Source organism: Asparagus officinalis, chromosome 10 (genome assembly GCF_001876935.1).
Source record: "Asparagus officinalis chromosome 10, Aspof.V1, whole genome shotgun sequence".
NCBI lineage: Eukaryota > Viridiplantae > Streptophyta > Magnoliopsida > Asparagales > Asparagaceae > Asparagus > Asparagus officinalis.
The window spans coordinates 72,662,587-72,689,007 of record NC_033803.1 but is presented as its reverse complement, the minus strand read 5'-3'; the positions used below and the strand labels follow the sequence as shown (position 1 = coordinate 72,689,007).

The 26,421-nt window shown below is 37.5% G+C and overlaps 1 protein-coding gene, 2 long non-coding RNA genes and 1 pseudogene across 11 annotated transcripts; 2 read left to right on the top strand and 2 right to left on the bottom strand.

Annotated features, from left to right (window-relative positions):
- Positions 1,438–2,503, top strand: LOC109825576. Of its 2 annotated transcripts, none has more exons than XR_002243026.1 (3): positions 1,438–1,548; positions 1,650–1,911; positions 2,305–2,503. It is a non-coding gene; the product is annotated as an uncharacterized LOC109825576 (long non-coding RNA). The 2 variants fall into 2 exon arrangements; XR_002243025.1 differs by lacking the exon at positions 2,305–2,503 and adding an exon at positions 2,244–2,293.
- Positions 5,258–8,847, bottom strand: LOC109826936 (annotated as a pseudogene).
- Positions 7,765–24,880, top strand: LOC109826935 (anthranilate phosphoribosyltransferase, chloroplastic-like). The gene is made up of 11 exons (XM_020393946.1): positions 7,765–8,039; positions 9,205–9,440; positions 10,039–10,182; positions 10,251–10,412; positions 10,635–10,718; positions 22,347–22,535; positions 23,128–23,218; positions 23,372–23,431; positions 23,654–23,772; positions 24,712–24,774; positions 24,839–24,880. Exons 2-11 carry the CDS (start codon positions 9,207–9,209, stop codon positions 24,878–24,880), a joined length of 1,188 nt encoding a protein of 395 aa, XP_020249535.1. The 5' UTR covers positions 7,765–8,039; positions 9,205–9,206.
- LOC109824909 lies at positions 11,080–17,913 on the bottom strand. Of its 8 annotated transcripts, none has more exons than XR_002242835.1 (8): positions 17,687–17,913; positions 17,443–17,522; positions 13,759–13,867; positions 13,354–13,419; positions 12,891–12,911; positions 12,766–12,810; positions 11,589–11,716; positions 11,080–11,507 (listed from the first exon to the last, which is right to left on the bottom strand). It is a non-coding gene; the product is annotated as an uncharacterized LOC109824909 (long non-coding RNA). The 8 variants fall into 8 exon arrangements; XR_002242837.1 differs by having other exon boundaries at positions 11,589–11,706; XR_002242831.1 differs by lacking the exons at positions 12,766–12,810; positions 12,891–12,911 and adding an exon at positions 15,343–15,788.

Genomic DNA, 26,421 nt, shown 5'->3' with positions numbered 1-26,421 from the left:
AAGAGGGCACGGCCCTGCGGGGCAGTGATGGAGGTGAGGTGGAGACTATGTTGGAGAATAGTTGCAGAACTACGATTAGCTTGATCCCGGTGGAGGGTACGTAGGCAGTCGCGGTATAGTGACGCAGCTGGTTTGGCCTGGTTTGGCCTATATCTCTCTGGTGGAGTTCGTAGGGGGTTCTTCTGGTGTTGTCGTTCAAAATTTGAGGTTTATCAAATGATGAACGAGGTGGAGAATTGTGATGGGGTGTGGGGCCTACCCGTGGGCCTGTCTGCCCACGCCCACGAGAACGCCGCCCTTGCTTGCTTGCGCGCGCGCACGCGATCTCGAGCCCGCGCGTGAAAGCGCCGCCCCGCCCCCTGCTTGCTTGCGCGCGCACTTCTCGTTTCCTTTGAGAAACAAGAATTTAGAGGTTGACTTGTGCTTTTGTGACAACGAAAGTCAGGGCTCTCTCTCAGGTGATATCGCTTCCGCGGCGACGGGCGTGACTCCGACCCAACACTTGTTATACGTTTCTTCTATCAGGCCCTCTGTAATAATACATAAAATGAAGAATAAAGATGCGAAACCGTGGACTTCCCCAAAAAAAAGTTCCAGGGCAGTCCCCATGGCTTTGATGTTTGTTGTACTGTGTGGATTTTCATTCTATCTTGGAGGAATTTTTTGCTCCGAGAAGAACAGATTCTCCACAAAAGTTGCAGTCCCAACTGCTCAATCTCGAAAAGATACCGCTTTGTCCCCTCTTCAAGTCAAGCCTATTGCATTTCCAGAATGTGGCATCGATTATCAAGATTATACACCGTGCACAGACCCTAAGGTACTTCCAGTACTGCTCATTTTAGATTGTATTTCTTTGTGCATGAAAATGACATCATCCCTAGTGGGTTTTATAATACGAGTACATAGCCAGAAGCTAGTTGGCAGAAAAATATTTAACTGACCTAATGTATTGTTGCCCCATTCTTGTGCCCATTTTGAAGAAGGAATTCGGTGTCATGCTGCATGTTCGCTCTTTGTTATACATTCTACCCCCATATATAAAATGCACTGCAGTAGCGAACATGGAAATCTTTTTAGTAATTTCTAAAGTAGGGGCCATATCATTTTAATAGATAAATCAAAGTTTCATTTGTTCAAACATAGTGATATGTAGAATTGCATTCATATGCAGTACAACATTTTCTTTTCCATGTTTTATGACCATGGCAAGGAAAACATTGATTTCAAAGACAATGATCTCCTTAGAGCTTATGTAGTTTCTCGATTTTTCTTGACAAAATATCGCCAATTCTGCCAGTATACTGAAGATTTAACTTATTAATTTGGCATAGATGGAGAAAGTATGGAAATTACAGACTTAGTTTTATGGAGCGCCATTGCCCACCAATGTCTGAAAGGAAAGAATGTTTGGTGCCTCCTCCAGATGGGTAGTTTTATGGAGCGCCATTGCCCACCAATGTCTGAAAGGAAAGAATGTTTGGTGCCTCCTCCAGATGGGTACAAGCCACCTATCAGATGGCCTAAGAGTAGAGATCAGTGTTGGTACAGGTACTTATTTTCCTTTTTTTCTCTTATTTTTTTCTCTTAATTACTCGTATGTTACTCTTTTTCAACTTGCTGATTGATATCCTTGACCACTTGATGTTGAGCTGAGAAATACAAGGAAGATGATGTTCAGGACAGCGACCTTCTTCCAATCATCCTTGATGTACAAATAGTTGAGATATGATCTCTAAGTGTAAAGCTTCGTGTGGGACATCGATACTTTCACCTTGCCTGAGGTGGCGGGATCGGCTATGAACCATCATTACGCATTTGAATAACTGAAGACTAAACTATCACGTTAATCCCAGTAAACTCCCTCGTCAGCAGGCAAATCTGCTCAGAATAAATGTATATGTCATGTTGAAGGTACCCTGATCATTGTATCTGTACTTGCTAGTGGCTAGGAACAATCTTAAGTATTAACAAAAACAAATAGGAGCAGACAAGGATCTTGGTTTGATTTGTGGGATCGTCACATGAGAACAAATAGGCAGAAGTGTAGGAATCTTTCTTCATTGTGATAGAGAGTTATAGAGAGTTATGTTGGTTTACTTCTAAGTTATAACTATATTGGAGCTCACGTCTTCGTTTATGTTTTACTTTTTACAGTGTTAGATATAATTTGTAGCAAATTCTAAGTTATAACTATATTGGACCTTTATATTCTACTTATTTGAAATTTTTTGAATTAATTTCAGGGGATGAAGGATGCGAGATTGATGTTTTGATGGGCTCACTAAAGTCAAAAATTAATTTCAGGGGATGAAGGATGCGAGATTGATGTTTTGATGGGCTCACTAAAGTCAAAAACCAAGGACGTTGGCATATTTTTCTCTCTCTATTTGGTTAAGATTCTCTATATATGAAATTGATTGTAATAGATTCTGTTGGTTAAGGTTTTTTTATATGAAATTGATTGTAGTAGACTTTATGACTAGAAACGGATTATATACTTTATATTAGGAATATCATGACATTTACTTTAGATTTGTTTTGGTTCTTTCATTGACCTTTCTTTTTGCAAATATTATGTGTGAGAAATGTTGTTCTTTAATTAATGAATTTTCTTCCAACTTTAGATTTGTTTTTGGTTTTTTCATTGATCTTTCTTTCTGCAAATATTATGTGTGAGAAATGTTGTTCTGCAAATATTATGTGTGAGAAATGTTGTTCTGCAAATATTATGTGTGAGAAACGGATTAATACATGTTTATTAACCTGTTACTTCCTAAGATATGAATGATACTAATTTTGAATAATTATGCCTGAATTGCATCATTGTCTAGAGCTTATTCGGAATCATCTTTCTTCACCTAAGGTTATGAATAACTTGCAAGTCCAAGACCATATAAGATTATATGCAAATTTAGAGTCATCGTAAATTTGACTAAATTTTCTTAGTTAAGATTGTGCAAACATGTTTGGTAACTTGTAAATTTTTTGAAAATATGATAGAATCATAATTTAATTTAATTACTTTTTGTAAATTATTTAAAATCTGAATCAAATTCTAAAAAATATGAATTAAAATTATATTGTGATACTTTTCTTCCTCTTTTCTTATAAAGGTAACCAAACAAGAGAAAATGACTTTCTTATGAATTTTCTTTTAACTTTCCTTACAATATTCTTTCTAACCAAACAATAAAAGGATTATCATTTTCTTTTCTTTTTCTTTTCCTTTCTTTTTACTTTCTCTTTCTTTTTCTTTTCTCTCCCTTCCTCTCAAACCAAACGTAGCCGAAATGATCTGGCACACAAAAGAAATCCTTTTACATCAAGCAATATCCAGTTTACACCATTACATTTACAGATAACCAATTTCATTTATAACATAGTAATTTTCGCATATTTTCCTAACATTAAACAGACGACTTCAGGTCGGTCTCCAACTCTCCGCTTAGAAATTGCTCGTACCATTTAGCCGATAATTTTGGAGTTCTTACCTGTGTTTTGGAGTCTACATGATAGAGCCCAAATCCTACAGAGTAACCAAGCGTCCATTCAAAGTTATCCATGAGAGACCCCCACCCCCCCAAAAAAAAAGAAAAAGAAAAAAAAAGAAATTCAATAGACTAATTTTCAGATAACCCCCTTAAACTTTTAAAAATGTCACTCAGCCCCCGTTAAGTTTGAGGTGTCTCAGAAAAAACCCCCAAACGTTTTCAACTTTTTAAACTGACCCTATAACGATGTTAGGTAAAATGGTAAGATAACCAAAATACCCATTTTTAAGTTAACACTGTAATTATTAATTTAATTAATCCCGGTATTTTGGTTAAACGTGACCAAGGGTTTGTGACAATTATCTTTAAAATTATTAAAAATGACAGTCCAGGTGGTAGTTAGGGGGGTTAGCCGACAAAAACATAAAGTTTAGGGGTTTTCTCTGAAGAACAGCCTTTTTTGTAAAATTACCAATAATCTTATGTGCAAACTGCAAGCCTACAAATGTTACCTTATGGCAGTAGCCACAAAAGAGAGGTAGTTCTTAAGGAACTCTGCTTTTTTGGGCATGTTTGGTTCAATAGAGGTTAGGAATAGGATTAGGAATCCTATTTTATTTATGGATTCCAACCTAATCCATAAAAAATTTATAGACAAGTTTTAATTTTATGGAATCCTATTTTTGTTGCATTCTATGTTTGTTTCACACAAAGAAAAAAGGAATCTCACTTTTATAGAAACCCTCCAATTCCTAATACCATGTTTGGTTCAGAATGAATTTTTTTTAGGGATCATCACTGTAGCAATGGCTAGCTCACTGATCAACACAAAATCACTGTAGCAACGACTAGTTCCCCCAACTTCAGAATTCAAAGGAAAAACACTATATTATAATGATGAATTGCCTCGCCTAGCAAGGAGCTACACAAGCTCCAAACAACACAGCAACAAACACAAGAGCAAGGACCTACACCAGCTCCAAAATGCCAGCTCAAAAATCCAAACTCAAGGAGCTACACAAGCTCAAAACAAAACAGCATATAACCCAAATCCAAGGAGCTACACAAGCTCCAAATAACAACCACAAATCCAAAGGCTAGGAGCTACACAAGCTCCAAACAAAACAAAAACAAACCCAGGAGCAAGGAGCTACACTAGCTCCAAAATGTCAGCCACAAATCAAAGTCAATGAGTTACACATGCTCAAAACAAAACAACAACCAACCTGAAGAGCTTGAGGAGCTACACATGCTCCAAATAACAGTCACAAACCCAAAGGCAAGGAGCTATACAAGCTCCAAACAAAATAGCAACAAACCCAAGAGCAAGGAGCTACACCATCTCCAAAATGTCAGCTCAAAAATCCAACGTCAATGAGCTACAGGTGATCAAAACAAAACTGCAACAAACCCGAAGAGATTGAGGAGCTACACAAGCTCCAAATGACAGTCACAAACCCAAACTCAAGGATCTACACAAGCTCCAAACCAAACAGCAACAAACCAATGCGAATGAGGAGCTACACAAGCTCCAAATAACAGCCACAAGCACAAGAGCAAGGAGCTACACAAGCTCCAAACCAAACAGCAACAAACCAATGCGAATGACGAGCTACACAAGCTCCAAATAACATCCACAAAGCACAAGAGCAAGGAGCTACACAAGCTCCAAACCAAACAGAAACAAACCAATGCGAATGAGGAGCTACACAAGCTCCAAATAACAACCACAAGCACAAGAGCAATGAGCTACACAAGCTCCAAACTAATGCCTAATATATATTGTAAGCATAGCCATATTAATATTAAAGAAATATGAAACAATATATGATATGCATGCATTTGCCAAGGAATATATGAAATGACGATATTTCTCAAACAACATTAAAAAAAAGCAAGCATTAAAAAAAACAAATTCCACCCTTGGTCTTGTTCGAATTGAAGAATTGGAGAGAATGATGGAGTTGGGGTTCTAACAGTCTCCCTTTCAACTGTTAATTTTCCTTCTTTGGTGGTAAGCCTGAAGAGCTCATCTTCAGCAGAATCAACACAAACTCCATTGATGTTGCAGATCTCTCCCTTGGGAGAGAGAGGAAGGAGAGTATGGATCACAGGGTCAGACTTGACGAGGGATACAAATTTAGTGTAGAGAAGCTCGACCTTGTCGACCTCCTCACTGGCAAAAAGGGAGAATACATCATCGGCAATAGCCTGCAACAATTCAGCTAGGTTCAAAAATCAAAATATTGACATGAATTTCACAAATCTACAGCATCTATGATTTTACAATCTAGAGTGTGTATAGTCACAAGTTCTAACATGGAACCTCATAGATGTCAAACAAACTTTTTTACTACACATTGTCGTGTCTGAGATCTAAATTGAAGCACACAGAAAAACTCATCAATTTCAACATGGATGAGTGTAATCAAACAACAAGACATGAACAATTTACAACACTGCTAGACAATAAAAATAGGACAAAACGCGACACAGGTTGAAGAATTATTCTTCTAAAGGCGGGAGAGATCTTCATATATTTAATCCAGTACGCTAACAATCAATGACCTTTCTTTCTGTATGTGATAAATTGCATAAGTTATCGACCTCATCCTTTCATAAAAAACGGCATTTCTAAACAATTGCCAAGTTCACAACTACTGATCACAAAATATAATTAAAATCACATCTTGATCGTTGATCTATGAAACATTAGCAAGGTTGAGCTCTAAATTATCAATTATAAGCACAGAAGTATAAAAAATAAAGGATTGTAAAGCAAAGTTTACGTTTCTTCGACAATCAATTTATGAGAATTTGCAAGGTTAATAATTAAGTAGCGTTCAACGATGATTCACTAAAGACCACATCTCAATAATCTAGGACTACTAACAAGATTAATCTCCAAAATCATGAATTACATCCATTGAAGTATCATAAACAAATGCTAACCTGCGCCTCTTTCGTCGTGGGCAGTTCCCCGCCCTCGAGAAACCGATCAACGAGGATATACGGCCGCCGCAGAAAGTAAGAATTGCCCTTCTTCCCAACACTAATAACAGTGTAGTCCAGCCCCAATGTCTTCAACTCGGCGATCCTCGACTCGGCCTTCTTGATGATCGCGTTATTGAAACCCCCACAGAGCCCTCGATCTCTAGTGACGACAACGAGCGCGATCTTCTTCACGGGCCTCACCTTCGGAGGGGAACGTCGATGTCATCGGTCTGCATCTGCTCGTTGCTGTTGTAGAGGGCCTCGACCAGGGTTTCGGAGAAGGGGCGGTCGCTGACGACGGCCTCCTGGGCTCGGAGGACCTTGGCGGCGGCGATGAGCTTCATGGCCTTGGTGATCTTCTGGGGAGCGTACCAGATATAGGGTTTCGAGTACCAGCCTCGACCACGCAAAGAAACCCAAAAGGGCGGCCGGAGAAGAGAAGCGAAGAAGAGGCGCGAAGAATAGAGAGTTGAGGCGGGAGAAGAACAGCGGGGAAACCACGACAGATCTGGCCCAATTCCTCTCAAAAACCAGATCCGGCGAAGAAGATTAGGAATCGGAATAAGAAAGAGGAGTGTTGTCAGCTTTTTGGCCCAATTCCTCTCAAACGGAGAGGATTTGGGATTCCATAAATATCCACTGTTTTGAGCACTTTACGGATTAGCAATTCTGTAAATTTTTTTGAACCAAACTTTAGAATAGGATTCATTTAGAATCCTTTAATTACGAAAATGCCAATGTCAGACCCAAATATCATTCCTATTCTATAAAATGTGTGAAACAAACAGACCCTTAGTGTCATTGATTTAAGTCATTTAGGCCCCGTTTGGCAAATGGTTAATGAAGTGAGGTTAAAGAGAATGATTAATGTACTTAGCTCATTTGATAATCCGAAGGACTAAATTATTAACCCGTTAAATAAGTTTTATTTTAGCCCTTATGATCAGTTTTAGTGTTTGGGAATAACAATGATTTTGACTATTTTCTTTATAATTAGAAGGGTTAACTCTTATTCCATCTAAATATGAGTATTAGTAAACCCCTCAGTTTGAGGGGTTAAACTCATTTTAACCCCTCTAGAGGGGTTAACTTAACCCTTCTATATTTTTTTATGTTTGACAAATTATGGAGGGTTAACTCACTTTAACCATTATATAGATTTGTTGTGTTTGGCAGGTTAAGAATGGGTTAAGTCTCCTTAACCCCTCACTTAATCCTTTGTCAAACGGTCCCTTAAGGATTCTCTATTATTCCATGGCTGACCGTAACCTGGAAATAGACATATACATAGCGAAATCAATATTCTAACCAAACATATAAAAAACTCTTATTTCTTTTTCTTTCTTTTACTTTTCCATTTCATTTTCTTTTCTTTCACTTCACCTCAAACCAAACACAGCCTCCAAAGTCCAACCGCACCTTGCAGCCGCCGCCACCCGGCAGCCCACTTCGTCCAACCGCACCTTGCAGCCGCACCAAGCAGTCTTAACGGTTCATCCCCAAACCCTCGCTGAGAACGTTGCCATCTCCTTGCGATTCTCCTTCCAATTTCTGGTGTGAACCCTAATCTCTCTATTATTTCTTTAATTTTTCGTCTATTCTCGATCTATTTGAACTTCAGAGCTGAAATTTCGGTGAAAGAGGAAAATAACTTTGAGGTAATTTAGGATTTGTGTTGCTTAGTTTAAACAGATCTGGGATATTTCGTTGTATTTGTTGTAGATCTGATAGAATATTGTTAGATTTAAGGTTTTAAGTGATGATTTTTTTGTGTGCAAATTTGTTGATTTTTTTAGTCGAAATATCTTCTTGGCCTGATTTAGATCTGCTGAAGGTGTATTGATGTAGTAATTTGATTATGGAGGTCCTTGATGCAGTTTCTTCTTGAGTTAAAAGATAATAGAAGGATGGACAATATATTATATATATTTATTTAGGTTAGCTAGGTATTTATTTTGTGCTGATGATCTAGGTATTCATCAAGGATGAACGGCGTATGATAGAGAGCTGACAATTTTATGTGTTTACTAAAGTTGATTCTTAAGGTTGATCTATTTGTTTGAATTTATGATTTAGATCTTTTTAGATAGAAATGAATTATCTTGAGGTTGATTTTGGATGATGTTAATTGACTGTACTTATACTATATCAAAAGGTTTTAGATAGAGTTTTCATATTTGTTTCATTTCCACTATATCTAACTATTTGTTGTGTATTATGTTGATTCTTAAGGTTGATCTAGCTGTTTGAATTTATGATTTAGATCTAGTTGTGGAGTATTGGAATTCTTGTGGGTATTTAATTAAATGAATGATCTTTAGTTTGATTTTAGAGAATCTTTAACGACTCTATTTTACAGCATTTACACTTACATGCATTAAGTTGTAACAACTGTTTCCATATGATATTTTTTGAATTATGTGAAATGATTCGTGTATAAATGATTTTCATACTATTCTTACAGTAGCCATTATTCTTTTACTATGTGATAGGCAAGTGGGGTCACACTGAAGCTCGGAGTAGTATTGTTGTCCTCCACTCTTTTTCATTCTCTGCTACTATCTTCTTAATTTATTTGTATGTTTTCTTTCTCCTTCGTCTTCGTATTCATTAAAATATTTTAATTTGTTTGTTTATTCATTTACTTGTAAATTACAAATCTCTCCATCAAGTTCCTCCTCAATCTTGATTATTTGCTGAAAGTTCTCATAATTATTAGCTATGGCGGCCTACGTTCCCGCTTTTTCTTTAACTTTGCATCCAATGAAATCGGCGGCGGCGCATAATAGCAAGCTACACAGCTACAGAAGCAGCGACAACAGGATGATGATGACGATGACGAGGTTGACGGCGATGCCTCCATCGTCGTCGTCGTCTTTGTCAGCAGCAGCAGCAGCAAGAGATAATGTCAGCATGATTTCCAATCTCTCATTCGCTCAATCCTCATTCAAAGAGGTACTTCTCTTTTATTTGATCTAATTTTGGTTTTAGTTCGGTTAATTATAGTTTGGTACCCTAAAATTTGCAACTTTAATACCCCCAATGTTTTTAATTAATTAACGCTTTGATGCTCAAAGTTCGCTCTAAACTTGTTTTCTGCATATGTGATATCTTAAAGTCTATACATTTTTAACTTCAGTGCCCCAAAGTTTACGTATTTTTCAACTATATGGGGTGTCAAAGCGTCAAAGACAGAAGTTTGGGTTATCAAGGCTAGAAGGGGTGTAAAGTTTAAGTATCAAGATGTCGAGAAAAAATTTGGAGTATTAACGTTATAATAGGTGCAAACTTTTGGGTATGAAATGGTGGGAAAAATCTTCGTGGTGTCAAAGTGGTGGAGAAAAAACTTATGGGTATTTAAAGTTAAAATGGTGTAAATTTTGAGTATCAAAGTGCAAATAATCCTGATTCTTATGATTATTATTATACTATTATTGCTATATTGTCACTATTATGACTTGCCTAATTTGTGTGTGGATTGGAATTATGGAATCCCCTGACTTAATTGTATGAGATTAAATTGAATTTAATTTGTATTGTTATTTGTGTATAGTTGATTGAGACGCTTATACATGGAGTGGACCTCTCGGAGGAAGAGGCCGAGGCATCCCTTGACCTCCTTCTGAATGAGGCCAACGAGGCCCTCATCAGTGCCTTTCTTGTTCTCTTGAGAGCCAAAGGTGAAACCTTTGAGGAGGTATTACTTCTATTATTATATGTTATTGTTATAAATTTAGAAAGTTTTGATTGAAAAATGGACTACAGATAGTGGGACTGGCAAGGGCCATGATCAAATGTTGCAGGAAAGTTGAAGGTCTGTCGGATTTGGTGGACATTGTGGGAACAGGAGGTGATGGAGCTAACACCGTTAACATTTCCACTGCTGCAGCAATCCTCACTGCTGCAGCTGGGGCAAAAGTTGCAAAGGTTTAGAAACGTTAACATTTCCACTGCTGCAGCAATCCTCACTGCTGCAGCTGGGGCAAAAGTTGCAAAGGTTTAGAAAACATATCTTAATCATTTCAATAGCAATCCTCACTGCTGCAGCTGGGGCAAAAGTTGCAAAGGTTTAGAAAACATATCTTAATCATTTCAATTTTTATTTCTTGAATGAATGAAGAAAATTATCAGATAAGATGACTCTTGCAGCAAGGAAACCGTTCGAGTTCTTCTGCATGTGGCAGTGCTGATGTGCTCGAAACTTTGGGTGTCAGCATTGATTTGGGCCCTGAGGTAGTACCATACTAGATGCATCATTTACATATGCACAAGCATTTTTCATGAATTTAAATGTTTACTTTATTACTGTTACATGATTGACGAGTTATTTATCTCATGCGTCAGGAACTCCTATATGTAATACTAGCAAAAAAAACCCCGCGTAACGCGGGGAGAATGAAGAATGCATACTCTTATCTTTAAATTTGGGATATTCATTTCAATAATCATAAATGTTGAAAAAGTAAGTTTAACGACACAAAAATACAACAGTTTTGATAACAGATGTAATACACATTGTTTGTGTCAAGAGTTAAAGTTGGAAAGCACAAGGATTGGATTCAATAATATTTGCATGAACAAAAGAAGTCAATGCTGAAAGAAAGCAAGAAACAATCTTTATATGATTTCGGTCGGAGTCAAATTGTAGCGCGCTGAGAAAATTTTAAAATGTGATCATAGCTTTTGCATGTTAACATTAGAACCGAATCCAATTTTCAAAAAGTCTATAAAATATCTTATACCTTCTCTATAATAGTAAATAATTCCCTGATGGTTCTTGGTCTTGTTGCTGCTCAAGAGAAGGAACTTGTGCTCAATGACTTGCTCTCTTCCCCTTTTATGGCCTGCATTCTCTCTCAAATGGATTTCAATCCCATACCCTCCTTTCCTATCCCTCACCTACTCTGACACCTTTCCTTACAAATCAATCATTGTTCCCATTTCATCTTCCCCTATCGAGGGAAGGGGCATATGCATGGTTGATGGATTGGATTTAGATGAGAGTAGAGGAATGGTATTGACCTAGGAAGGAAAAAGAAAAGAGTTTTTTTGATTTTCTGAGGGTAAAACACGAAATATAAAATAACAATAAAATTGTCATACCTCTTCTCAGATCTCCAAGTTGCCGAACCCATTTGGTCTCAAGCATCCACCAACTCTCTTGTCTTGTTATCATCATTGATACGATCAAATCGAAGAAAATCCAACTCCTCTACAACATCTTTGCAACCCTAACACACAAAATAATTGGTAACATATTTTTCAAGATCATGATTTCATTTCAATTATCATAAATATTGAAAACAGTTTTAACATCATTCAAAAAGATAATAACAGGCAACAATTTTGATACAATGTGTTCATATGCATTGTTTGTAACAAAATTTCAATTATAAAACATAAGAATTTAGACTTTTATAAATAAACATATATACAAATAATAAGGTACATATGTACAAAGCCAATTATAGATGCATCGTTGTCCTCCACCCAAACAATGTTGAGCCAAAATGTGATCCTATGGTCGGAGATGAATATGTTTCTTCATCCTTGCTATCTAACTCATAATATATTGGTTATACATCAATGCTGGAATTTATCCATGACTACTTTTCCTCAAAGAACTCTAAGTACATGTTTCATATGAGAAAAAGAAAACAAATGTATTAGACTAAAATGACCGGAAAACTTGAATTTGTTGTTTATACATTTACTACTTTGAACCTAGGTCATTTGAGGTCTACGTTTTATTTCTCTTGAGATGAAGAGATACACAACCATGAAACTGATTAGTTATCTTCAAGATTGGTATCAAAAAACTCTTTTTAAGTCTTTCTCTAGCGTTGGTTTGGTCTAAGCAACAAAGACACACGCTGACATATGCATACATACATACATATGTGCGTGTAGAATATGCTGATAAAGCTAAGTTTTGTTGGAAATTTTAGGAACTTATGGAAGCTAAGAGTCACATGTTAATTATGTATCCTTCTCTCATTCTTTCATTTGGATATATATATCATTCTTTTATGATATTTATGTCATAATTTACTTATACATTTATTACCTGCATAACCAAATTTTCTTGGCCTTCAGGGTTTTCTTCATAGATGAGGAATAGTTCAAGTAAAATAATTTCGTAGGCATATACGTCTTTCTCTTATTGCTAACTTTCCCATACATATAGTATTCAAGCTTATGGTGCATGTAAACAAGCTTAAAAGATAATCTTAAGACCAACAAATATCATACGGACATGTACTCAAGTATGAAATCTCACCTTCAATACAAATGAGAGATTAAATGATTCTCTAAGACTGCCAACCTATTTGTTCATAATATCACATAATAAGACATCATTCTGTTATTCTTTATCATAAATTGAGGGCATTGAGTCATACATACCTATGTAATCAGTGAATGAATCTTCCATTTGACATGTAATAAACAAAAAAATGAAAATTAATTAATTTTTATAAAGACAAGAATTGGCACTCTTAGATGTTCACAAGGAACAAAAAGAATGACACAGTTAATGTAATCAACCAAATAAAACCGACCAAAAAGCAAAAACCCTCAAAAGAGATCCTATTCACAGTTTTAACATATCAATGCCTATACAATCAAATTAAGCAAAAGAATGAAATATTTCATATCAGCCTATACAATCAAATTAAGCAAAAGAATGAAATATTTCATATCAAACCGCAAAAGAATGAATTCAGAAATAAAATCATGTAGATTTCCTCAAATACAAATGACCAAGAAATTTCAAGCAGTAGTAAAGCAAGTCTAGAACCCTCGAAGCTGAGAGAAAACCTACTTGAATTGTACCTACTTTTGAGGAAATTCTGAATATGATACTTACCAGTTATTATTTCCGGATTGTATTCAATTTAAATATGACATGGATTGAGGATCCACTGGTCTTGACCTGGAAACATCCAGAAAAATATGAAAATATTAGGCCAACTATAGGTCATCATTTTATGTATATAATCTATGATACAACCTTAATACTTTCTATAGAAACAAATGCGTAACTCCACTATTTCAAATAATCATCCAACGTGAGAGTTTACCATCAGATAGGTTAGTTGCCAGACTAATTGGTGTTAGCTAGGACATGCCACAATTGAAGTTAAATTGAAATAATAAGAGAAATCTATGCTCATTTTCTAAAATAAAAACAATGAAAAAATAAAAATTTATCTGGAAAAGAAGACTTATAGTTAGCAATTATACATGGCGAAAATATAGGTAAATTTGATACCTTGAGCCGAGTCCATCTAGGATAACATTAATACTCAAGGAAGAGTGGGGGCTTGTCTACCTTCTATTGCAAGTTCCTTCACCACAATTAACAATTTTGCTTGTGATAGCTTCATTGACGACAAAAACCAATCAATACATTTGAAGTTGAAAGAAGACAAAAGCTTAAGATAAGTATTGAGCTACTACCTCCATTAGGCTAAATACCCATATTGGTATTTTAATTTAACCCCATTTACCAACAAGTTATTTTAATTAGGAAATTCGACGATAAGACATTTTAATTGAATAAATTACCATTTAGGTCCTTTTTCTCGTCGACGGTTACTTTTCCGACGAGAACTCATCACGTGCGTTGCACGTGGGGGCTTAATCTGTGTTTAAGATGCTGATGTGGCTCTGTTTTCTGACGTGGCAGGGAATTAACTCTCTACTGTTCATCATCCCCCCGCCTCTCTCTCTCGTTTTCTCTCTTCCCCGAACCCACGTTTTCCACCGCCGCTCTCTCCCTCGACCACCGCTCCGGCCTCGCGTCGCACTTAGCGCGAGATCACCCCCGCGGAACTAAAGCCATAATCCGTCTGTAGCTCGTCCCTCCAACAAAGAATTCAAACCCCGAAAGTTTCACAACAGCGAAGAACCCAATAAACCCAAAGACTTCATCCATTTCTGTGGGTGATCTTCTCACAGCGCGCAGAAACTCATCACAATCAAGAATCGCAAGAAACAAAAAAAAAACTCCATTACCTCTCTCTCTCGTCGTTCCTCTTGAGCTCCCCAACACAAACTCCTCCGTTCATCCTCCACGATGGAAGAAAACAAGAAACGGAAACAAGCCATGATCACGACCCAAGACTCGGAGACCGAGCAGCGAAAACAAGACTCATCAGAGGACAAGAAACAGAAGCAAGCTGTCATCCAAGCCGTCATCAGAGGAGTGCTTGGCAGCAGCAGATCTGGCGGCTCGGTTCGGAGTTCGTCGGGCGTGCAGCGGCCGTCGACGGCTGCAGGCGTTGGGCGGCGCGGTCAGGGGTCTCGCGGTCGGGCAGTGCTGCAGGAGGTCACGACGAGGACTGGTCGTCGCAGGGGTTCGACGGCAGCGGTTGCTGGAGGCGGGCCGCGTGGTCAGGGAGGTGCTGGCGGCGGTCGGGGCAGTGTTGAGGGCGACGGAGGCCGGAGCGGTGGTCGAGGGGAGGAGCGGCGGTGGACGTGGGTTCGGGAAGGAGAAAAAGAGAGAGAGAGGCGGGGGATGATGAACAGTAGAGGGTTAATTCCCTGCCACGTCAGAAAACAGAGCCACATCAGCATCTTAAACACAGATTAAGCCCCCACGTGCAACGCACGTGATGAGTTCTCGCCAGAAAAGTGGCCGCCGACGAGAAAAAGGACCTAAATGGTAATTTTATTCAATTAAAATGTCTTATCGCCGAATTTCCTAATTAAAATACCTTGTTGGTAAATTGGGTTGAATTAAAATACCAATATGGGTATTTAGCCACCTCCATTAACATTAATTTCATAATTGCACTTCTAGAAGATAAAGAGCGGGAAAAGGTAAATGATAAAGCCAAGTTTTGAGCTTGACCATGATTTTAGCCTATGGAGAGTGGACGCGAAAAAACATGGGGGATTTAAGCTGCTTTAGTTTAACAAGAGGAGCTTCAAAATTAGTGGGTTTACAAAAACAATTTAGAGTAAAGAGCGAAAATGTAAAACATTTTCACTTCATTGCAGAAGCAGTAATCATTGGTTTGCAAAAAAAAATGAAGTTATACCAGTGCAATTTCAAATAAATTAATAACATAAAATATGAAACTAAATACCAAAGAATTAGGAAGAAACTAAAATAAGTTATAGTTATAAGTCTATACACACCATCCTGTGAATGACTTTCGAAAACAATCGCACATGGGCTGTCTTTATATGGATCCTTATGTTAGTAGAGGGAACCCTTTGCATGTTTCTTCAATGTATCCAAGGATAGAAAGAGATCCTATCATTGGCTTCCTTTCGTGCATTAGACATGGCTTCCTAATATATAAGATTATATTCAAGAAACATTAGTTGCACTCTTTGTTTGAAATATCTTTTTCAGCATGGTAATACAGAACTCCTTTTAGCTTGCAGTATCTTCTAAACTACATTCTAATTTAAATTATTCTCACATCATTATAGTTTTTACCTTTTGCAGAAGGTATAGCCCAAACCTGTGTACATGTTGTGGAAAGGAAATACAAATACCGTAGATGTAGTCTCCATTTTGAACAGCCTACTAATTTTTGCTGACTTTTGCATGAAAATATCCATAAGTAGCTAGAACTTGAATTTTTATTTAACCATTGAAATTAGATAGTCAGAACCTACATTATCATCTAATCTGTGAATATCCCTTTGTGGGATAATGCTATCACCACATCAATTTAAACAATTTGCTTTCACTGAAGATTCTTGCATATATTTTTGCATAGTCACTCATCACGTGCATACTATATAAAGCAAATTCACATACCACCACTTTTATGGATGTGGTCTCACAACTTTTGTCGATTTTAACGAACTTCACCAAATGGAGATATGATCAAAATAGCCTTCATACTTCATTATAGTTTGAATTGTTCTTTGACTACTTAAGGTAAAACTCTAAGATGATTAGTCCACTTATTTTTAGTATTCCTAAATTATCTCCACTTAATTCAAAATCTTGCATGAAGGGGTCATAAATGGAAGCCTTTTTTACACATCAATTAATTTCCTTTAGCCCAATGCACATAATCTTAATTTCCTTTGATACATCAATAAATATATTCATATCAAAGTTCGTGTCCTTTTCTATGTAGAAAGTAATTAAACAATTTACTAACTTGAGCATGATAACATCAAAGGATCAAGTCTTTAATCATGCTCACTAAATAGCTTAATAAAAAAAAACATTAGTGTCAGAACATGAAAGGAAAGTCGTGATTCGTACATATGAAAAATGAATTTGATTCTTGTGTTATAGGTTCTATAAGTTACAAACAGAGATTATATTGAAACTTTATTTAAGTTTACACTCTAAAAGTAAAGCCTAACGTATTTTTCAATACTCTTTAATGTCTCCCAGCTTATAAAAGAAAAGCCTAGAGTTCACTCATCTGTTCTGAAAAATGTATTATTGTTTCAGCAAAAGAAACTAACTCATTGTAAATCTTCTGTTACATTGACTTATTAATCAATAGTTCATACTAAAATCTAAGGGACTTAGATATTTAGAAAAAAATTCAAGTTTACAATTAAAGGAAAAATCATGACTGAAAAACATAGCAATTCAATTTTTATTATATTAAATCCATTTCCCACTTTTTTCAAGTCAATTCCTGTTCAATTTGCTAAAACCAGTAATGAGTTTTGCTAACATTTCATACGAGACCAAATTACTCACTAAATATTTGTAAATGAACCAAATTAGATGATAAATATAATGTCAAATGATTTTCATCTTCACCATCCATTTACTGAACCTTTTACAAGAATTAAAGCTTATACCAAGTGACTTTAACCCACAACTAATCAAATCATCATGCACAACAAGTTCAACAACCGATGAAAGATACAGGTTTTAACCCGCAAAAGCATCAGTTAAATTTTAATTATTATCCCCAAATGAATTTAAAAAAATCAAATAAACAAAATTGAGAAACCTCACTTGTCAATTCTTGTTGTCGATAATGTTTCACTTCAGAGGGAGGGAGATAAAACCACGACCGCATGTTTTAATCAAGGACCCTACAATCCAATCAACCAAACTGAAAGAAGTTATTCATATTAAAATAGAAATAGAGGAAGAATTTTACGGTGAGATCGTGAATGTTTTCCCAAACTACAACAAAGGAGCAAGAAATTTTGGCAAATATTAAAGCGTAGATTTTGGTCGGCTTCACAAAACGTACGGGGTCGCAGTGGGCCTTGTGGAGGCTGAGTTTGGGGTGGGAGGTGAACTTGCGGTTGCAGTGGAAGCGGTTCTTGTAGTCGTTCTTGAGGACCTGGTCGGCGAGGGATTGGCGGCGGTCGAGGGGCCAGAAAGACATGTCGTGGGTGAAGGAGTCGACCTTGTCGTCGCGGGAGTCGGAGAGAATCCATACGGAGAGGAGTGGTGGGGGGGAGAAGAGGTCAAGGAGCGGGGTCCATAGCGAGGGAGGCTAGGGTTTGGGGGATGAAGGTGAGGGAGAGAGAGGGAAAGGGAGAGGAAGTGGTCGACGAGGTCGTGGCGGAGGTCGGAGGCGACGGAGTCGAGCAAAAACGTGCCTGCGATAAGAACATAGCGACCTCCAATCTTTTCTTCTCAAAGCTACTCTCTGAAACATTTAGATCTTTATCAATTTGCAGCAATATTTTCTATTTGTTAACATCTAAATCAAATAAAAAAAATTCTAAATCAAGTACTGACACATTCCTACCACTACCATACACTCACTTTTGATGTCTCCCAATCTCATCATAGGGGGTTGACAAGGTATGGGCATGGTGTCAACGGTCGTGTCTTGATAGGCTGAAGAAGTTGCCGGGTTGCAAGGAGGAAAAACAAACGTGAAGAAGGAGAAGAAAAGAAAGTTAACCATTTTCAAGAATACCCTCAAACCCAGTGAAAGAAGAAAAAGAGCAAAAGGGCAAAGCAAGGAAAAAATAATATGAACAGGGAATGATGAAATTTGGCCCTTTACAAAAATACCCTAAACACTAACTTATAGCATTACACGGCAGAAACTAAAATTAAAATTCATATCAAAGGGTAGAAATGGAAAAGAGAAAATATACCCATCAATCTTTTAGACAATAGGTTTTATGGAGTATGGTAAAGATTCTAAAGACTGGGAAAAGAAATTAAAACAGAAAAACCTTTGATGAGGGGAGGTAGAAAGAAATGTATAGATTCAAAACCCAAAATACGGGCTATGCTCACATTAATTGTTGAACCTTAGGTTAGAATTTCGTTTCATTCCATCTGGCCAATATACTTGGATATCTAATGATAAATCACACATCTCAAGATCATTTTATTAAATTTGATTGCAGATATGCTGTTTTCTCTAGATTTTAGTTTCACATTGTATAAGTTCAAGTGCTACTTTAACTTTGAAATGGTTACACACCCAATTAGTCAAGTAAATGACAAAGTCAAAAAGTTTGTTTTAAAATGAGCAGCAGATCGATTGCTTTTTAACCATACTTCAATATTTGTTGTTCTATGAACTTCAAGTCTTTGTCCTGCGAATAGGATTCCCCTAAAATTCAGCTTGTTTGATGCACCCAAACATCACACGTACCCATTTGTGCTTACATATAGGGTAACTGTTAAAACATATAAATATGTGGATGTAAGGTCTTGTGACAAAAGTAAACTGCTTTGTATTTCACTTCACTAAAATGCGGTTCTTTTCTAAATGAATATTAGCTTGATACATATATTTATGGGCAAAATGGCCAGATTGGTATAACTTCTTGAGGCTTGGTGACAAGTTGGTATATTTTTTTTAAGTTTTGTCAGATTGGTATAAATTTTCAACTCCGGCGCCATATTAGCCTTAAGTTTGGCCGGAGTTACTGTTCCGGCCAGTGTTGATGAGATTTTTTGCATAAAACTCCCTTGTAAAAAACTTATCCTGCTCCTAACCCCCTCCCCCTCCTCCGCATCCTCTTCCTCCTCCTCATCCTCTTCCTCTCTCCTCTTCCTCGCTCTCTTCTTCATCTCAACCCAATCCCAGCCCTTATCGGAGTTAAGGGCTCAAATTCGGAGGATGACCGGGCAATCAGAGTCGTACGATCGATCCTTGATCTGTTCGAGAGAGGCGTAAGCCCTGACCCAGCTGATCTTCGTCGGCTCCTCTCATACCTGGGCGTAACGGATGGGGCGACTGCAATGAGGCGATCACATTCATAGAATAAGAGGAGCTACATCAGGCACGCTCTCATACACCAACCCATCACCATCAACAATTCTAATAATAATCCCATCTTCACCATTATTAACGTTTCTACTCTTGCACTCAAAATACAACACCACGCTGACTGCAATCTCAAACACCCCCACCACCGCATACACCGCTTTCTGAACTAAAGCCGGGACATACCGCTCCCCTCCAACTTCAAACGCACCAAGCAACCCCGCGACGTCTGAGATCTCAGAGAGCATGTTGATGGTCAAAACCTCAACCAAAACAAGCATAGCCACTTCCCATTTCCTCCCAGCTACTACCTCCATCGCCTTGTATATAGCCTCCAACCCGAAACACCCATCCTCAGGCGCCATTGAAATCATCAAGCTCACTGCGAAAATCATATCGAAGCACTTAAGATAGCCGCCCTCTAAGAGAGCGAGAACTGCGTCGGGGACCTCCGGAATTATTGGATCAGGGCCCGCCATGAGCATCAAAGTACTGGGTACGGACCTTACGAGAGAGGAGAAGCCTTGGTAGAAGGCTGTTGCAAAGAGTGTGGTGGTTAACGGACGTTTTAGCCCCATAAATATGATGCTTGGATTGTTGGAGAGTGAGTGGACGATCATGATTAGAATAATACAGGAAAGGATGAAGAGGGCCGTGGGTATGACGTAGGTGAACAACATGTACTCCAAGAGGGCGGCGAGTAAGATGTCAAGCTCAGAATTAGGGTCGATGGAGACGGTGGGGAAAGGGTAGGATCTGAGGAAGGAGGTGAGGGTGGAGAGGAGGATGAGGAGGAGGACGAGGACGAGGTTGAAGTACTTCTTGAAGGGGAGTTTAATGGCTTCAAGCAAGATGTTGGGGATGGCAAGGGGTTCGGGTGTCTGTGTAGATGAGGAGGGGGCTTTGATGGCTTCAAGTAAGTTTCTGGCGACGTGAAGGGCCATGGCCTTTGCGCTTGATTTGGTTGCTGATGTTGTGTTTGGTGGCTGGGATTGGGTTGAGATGAAGAAGAGAGCGAGGAAGAGGAGAGAGGAAGAGGATGAGGAGGAGGAAGAGGATGAGGAGGAAGGGGAGGGGGTTAGGAGCAGGATAAGATTTTTACAAGGGAGTTTTATGCAAAAAATCCCATCAACACTGACCGGAACAGTAACTCCGGCCAAACTTAAGGCCAATATGGCGCCGGAGTTGAAAATTTATACCAATCTGACAAAACTTAAAAAAAATATACCAACTTGTCACCAAGCCTCAAGAAATTATACCAATCTGGCCATTTTGCCTATATTTATGAGTCAAATATACAATATATTTAGAAGAAATATGCATATGCAGCTATCCGGACAGGTTTTTTTATTATACACTTATAGTAGTGTCTCATAGTATGACACTTGTATCTGTGTCTACAAGTCATGGTCTTTTTCCTACTTTTTCGTGTAACGGTCTAAAATTCATTGGCAACAACAATTATTCTGCTTCACTCCCATGGATAGACTTTATTGGTAAATTTTGATTTTATCCTCTAATTTTCATTCATGTTTTAATATTAAATGTTAATGCAGGTTTACAATGATGAATAATAAGTTCCAGCACCCAGATATGAATGATAATATCTCTACATTTCAATAACTAGTAACGATGGAAATTAATCGGCAAGGCCTTATGGGAAATATACCATAGAAAAAAATGTCTCGTCAATAACAACACAATAGTTCGGTTGATAACAAAAGCTAATACTCATGCATAATAAGGATGAAAAGAGCAGTGAGCTTATGTTCCAATTCCACATGTATTTTAGGTAATGTCAACCTCTACAAAATAAAATACAAAGTGAAAGGTGTGTCGACGCTGTCCTCATTGTGTTGAATGTAGATACCTCTTATTCAAAACCTTAAAATTGTTGTCCCGAAAACTTTCTTGGGTCAATTTATATTTTTCCATATCCATTCTATCAAGTAAAATAGTCATTGATAGGCAACTTTTTTTTGTTGTCCGAAAGAACTATCATAGTCAAACTACCAATGTGAGTCCTTTTGTTGAACCTAGATCCCAATTATGTAAAATTTATGATAGCTCATACAATTTGAGCCTTCAACCTATATTGCATATGGTAACACATAATTTGTATATTCTTCTGATAGCATCCAAACTTCTGCGATCTTGATCATTCAAAAGAAAGGTTCATGTTGCCTGTAAAGACACGTCACAATTGGTAGGAGGAAAATCCAAAGGACATGTGGTGAGCATGATATCATTTCATAGATTAAGGCTTCTAGATTGTTTTTATCTTTTTTGATGATGCATAGTGATTTGGTCATCTTTTGGGAGAATATCCAAGGCTTCTAGATTGTTTTTATCTTTTTTGATGATGCATAGTGATTTGGTCATCTTTTGGGAGAATATCCAGCTCGATATTCCATTGACATCATGGGCTCATGATGCATAGTGATTTGGTCATCTTTTGGGAGAATATCCAGCTCGATATTCCATTGACATCATGGGCTCCTATAGGTGATGAATTTACTGATCCTTTAGCATTTATGACTTTTTTTTTCCTTTTTCTATAATTATCTTGGATTTTACAATATCTATATGTAGATAACAATAATTCGTTTTGCATCTTCTCTCTGTTTTTTTATTTTATTTCTTTTTATTTTTAATTATAAATGATTAGGATGTGAGAAGATGTGTGGAGGAAGCAGGGATAGGTTTCATGATGTCTCCAATATATCATCCAGCAATGAAAATTGTCAGTCCAGTGAGGAAGAAGCTCAAAGTGAAGACAGTCTTCAACGTTCTAGGTCCTTTGTTGAATCCGGCAAGAGTACCCTATGCTGTTGTTGGTGTTTACAATGAAGATATAGTGAGTTTCTTTTTTGCTGATAATTTCTATAACTTGGCACTCTTGTTTCTATTCATCTGATATGAGTTATATGACATCAATGTCGCTATTCTTTTAATTATGTTCAAGTGAGAGTTTTTTGCTAGCATCATATCTTAGTGGTGTTAGTGTCATCCAGTGTATTGATGAGTTTCGTCATGCAAATGTGTAAAGGGCATCTGAAACTAGGGATCCCCTTAAAATGCAATTAATTGAAAGAATGAGATAAAGAAGCTAGTAGGCAACACAATGCACTACATGAAACAGAGCCATTCGAAATTTGGAAAGTGGATTTTCCTTCGTGAAACCTTATCTTTGACAGTTTTGCATCTTCGTGACTATATGTTGAAGTTGGATGCTTTTTTGGAGGTTGGATACCTGGATTTCACTACAAGGTGTTTGTAGGATGGGAGCCAGATGTCATGTTACCATATTTGTCCTTCATACAGTTGTGACTTCTATTTTCCCTTCCATTTTGAAGTAGTTTTTATTTGTAAATGTTTGCTCAAGGACTTCACGGTTTTGTTGAAGGCAATATAAGGCCTTTATAATTGCTAGATTATTGTTTTGCTAGGTAATGAAGATGGCTAAAGCATTGCAACGATTTGGGATGGAAAGAGCATTGGTAGTTCATTCAGAGGGTTTAGATGAAATAAGTCCACTTGGTAAGATCTCATCCTTTATGTGTATCTATCGGTGAGCAGTCTTCTAAGTTGTTTCTTTTTGTATAGTCTATATTTCTTTTCACAGATTTTTATTAGTTATTTATAATAAGCTTTTATCTCATAAGCTCTTAGTTGGCTCTGTAATTGTTGCAGGACCCGGATATCTCCTTGATGTGACACCAACAAAGATTGACAAGTTCCATTTTGATCCATGTAAGAATCATTTCACTCATACAATTTTAGTAGTATATATATTCAGATGTAAAATTTTGCACTATTTATGTTGTAGATATTTCTGATGGTATTTCTAGTTAAATGAAATTGGACAGTTGAGCAACAGGATCTCTCATGTAGATGAATGTCGTTATTCAGATTTCTTGTGGAATGTCGAGATTGAGTTGGTTTCATACTAACTGTGCGTGTTTGTTGATACAGTGGACTTTGGTATTCCTCGCTGCACCCTTCCAAGCCTAAAAGGAGGAGGTCCAGAATTCAATGCCAGAGTTCTTAGGAACGTACTTTCTGGTGAAAAAGGATCAATTGCAGATGCTATTGTAAGTTTTCCTGTTCTTCACGTCTGCTCCTCTTAGTCTTTCCTCTCTAGGAATTCTAAAAACTTTTACCTTTCTGGTGTAACTAGGGAAGATCAACTTTAGTAGGTTCTACCCGACTGATACCGTAGATAGAAAATGTTCTCACCCGGCCACATTCGTGCAAACAATGTTCATATATACGCTCACGAACAAAACATAATAAAATTAAATTGAATCAGTATGTGTAATTTATGTATACGCAGCGTCTAAGCTCATAGGCACAACTTTGTCAAGCCCCATCTTTATGTGATATAACTAAGTGTGTGCATAACACTTGGGTGCTCTGCAAATTTTTCTTGATGAGTCATCAAAAGTAAAACAAACAAAAAGGTGTGAATTACTAAAGAAGATAGTTTTTTATGGTTCAGCACATCCTTGTTGTAAGGAAGGTTATCGTCCAAGTGTGAGACTTCTGCTAATGCTTGTACACTTGACTAACATTGTCAAAATCCCGAAGTCGCTCAGAAAGTTGAGAAAGAAGAAAGTCAGAAAGTTGAGTGGCTTAATTTTATTGAATTTGCTTTTCTTAACATGAATTTGTTTTTTTAACAGTTAATACTTTCTTACCATAAGATATTAGTTTTAGTCAAATTAAACTAGATATCTAAATAAAAACACATGGGGTATCTGAGTAAGCAATAGCTTCTCTAGGGAACTAAGATGACTGCCTCATAAATCTGAGAGAGGCCAGAAACAACTAGATATCTAAATGAAAACATACGGAGTGTCTGAGTAAGCAGTAGCTTTTCTAGGGAACTAAGATGACTGCCTCATAAATCTGAGAGAGGCCAGAAAACAACTAGAAATCAGAAACTGTTAATGTGATAAGAACTTGCCTTGATTTCTTTCGAACGTGAGTTAGCGTCAGCTGATGCTTTAGTTTGACTGCGGGATGTGCAGGTGCTGAATGCTGCAGCGGCTCTTTTGGTGAGCGGCCGAGCGGGCAGCTTGGCCGAAGGGGTGGCACTGTTTTGCATATCTGACTGTTGAAAGATCGAAACTCCTGTAAATTCTTTTGGTGATGCAGAAACTGAAGCAAGGAGCTGCCGCAGGTCTGGGTGCTGCTTGAACACAATATTCATGGCCTCAGATTCTTTAATCGAACAGCTTTGCATCTCAATAATAATAAAAGTGTAAAAATAATAACAATAATACTCCTTGGGCCCCATACAGAGTTCTGAGAGTTGGTTCTATTGTACTTATGGCACCTTTAATGTTTTCATGACTCATATCAGAAAATGTATTTATGAACAGAGTTATGAGAGTTGGTTCATATTGTACTTATGGCACCTTTAATGTTTTCATGACTCGTATGAGAAAAAGTATTTATGAACCACCCACCACCCCACCACCCCTTCAGTGCTTGTCTGCTCGCTGAAGGGGTGAGGCTTTTTATTATTTATTTATCGTTATCCAAGTTGAGCAGAGGCAGAGTCACGAGCGAGGTTGAAGTTTGGCAGAGATCAAATCAGGAACAGCGTCAGGATTTGGTATGGGACGCAAGCCCAAACTTGTTTTCTGGGCCTCACATCTATCAACTAAACGGATGGACCACCCATTGGGGCCCGATTAAAGTGGGTGATAAAAAGAAAACCTGAAAAGATTTCCCAAGCACTATTTAAGCGCTAATTCTCTCTCGAGTTATCCGTTGTATACTTTTATTCTTCTGGATTGTCGCTGCGCGCGTGTTATAAGAAGGCTTTTTCCCCGTCTAGAAATCACCTTTAAAATATGATTATTCTATAGAAATCATCATTGGTTTTCAATTTATACATAAATCACATTTAAACATTTTTTTGGTACAATCAACTACCCCGGCTTACGTTTTTCAGTTTTTCTATAATAATTACTTTTTAATACCAAGTATATTAAAGAGATAATCTTTAAATGAGGTTAGGTTAGGGGCCAATTACTAAAAAAATAAACTTAACTGAAAAGCAAGTTCAGGTGTTTGATTTTAACGAAAACCCCCTTTAAATGTGGTTTATGTATTAATTGACAATGAAATGTGGAAACTACGATCCTATTTTAAAGGTGATTTGTAGGGGGTACCTCATAAAAAAGACGGCATGGAGCCGGATTTGATATAGTTGAGCATTACAGAACATGCTATAGAGGGGATGTGATCCAATTGGGCATCTTAAAAAAATACTATAGCGGAGCATCCACCGAGAACGATAGCCCCAATTACTTTGTCAAGTTATGTGTGCATGGAAATTTACAATAGTTCATATCACTCTCTGCTTCCATCAACTAATGTAGGTGTCTTTCTAAGTCATGTGACACCAATTTCGCCATAAACCATTTTATTACTATGGGGGTGTAATGTTACACCATTAATCAGTGAAGAAAATTACCCTATTTCTCCAATCAATAAATTATCCATTAAATCTGTACACGAACCACGATTTTTAATGATTTAATGGTTGACATCCATATATTGCACATTTAATGTCATATACCCATTTGATACTACCTTCAATCAGTGGCTCCACCTCATTAATTGATGTGTGCAGTCACCATAACAATTATCACATTCATTATTGATTATCCTGCATGCCATCAGCTCCTCTTCCCCAACCAAAGATCATAACTTTAACCAGAACCAAA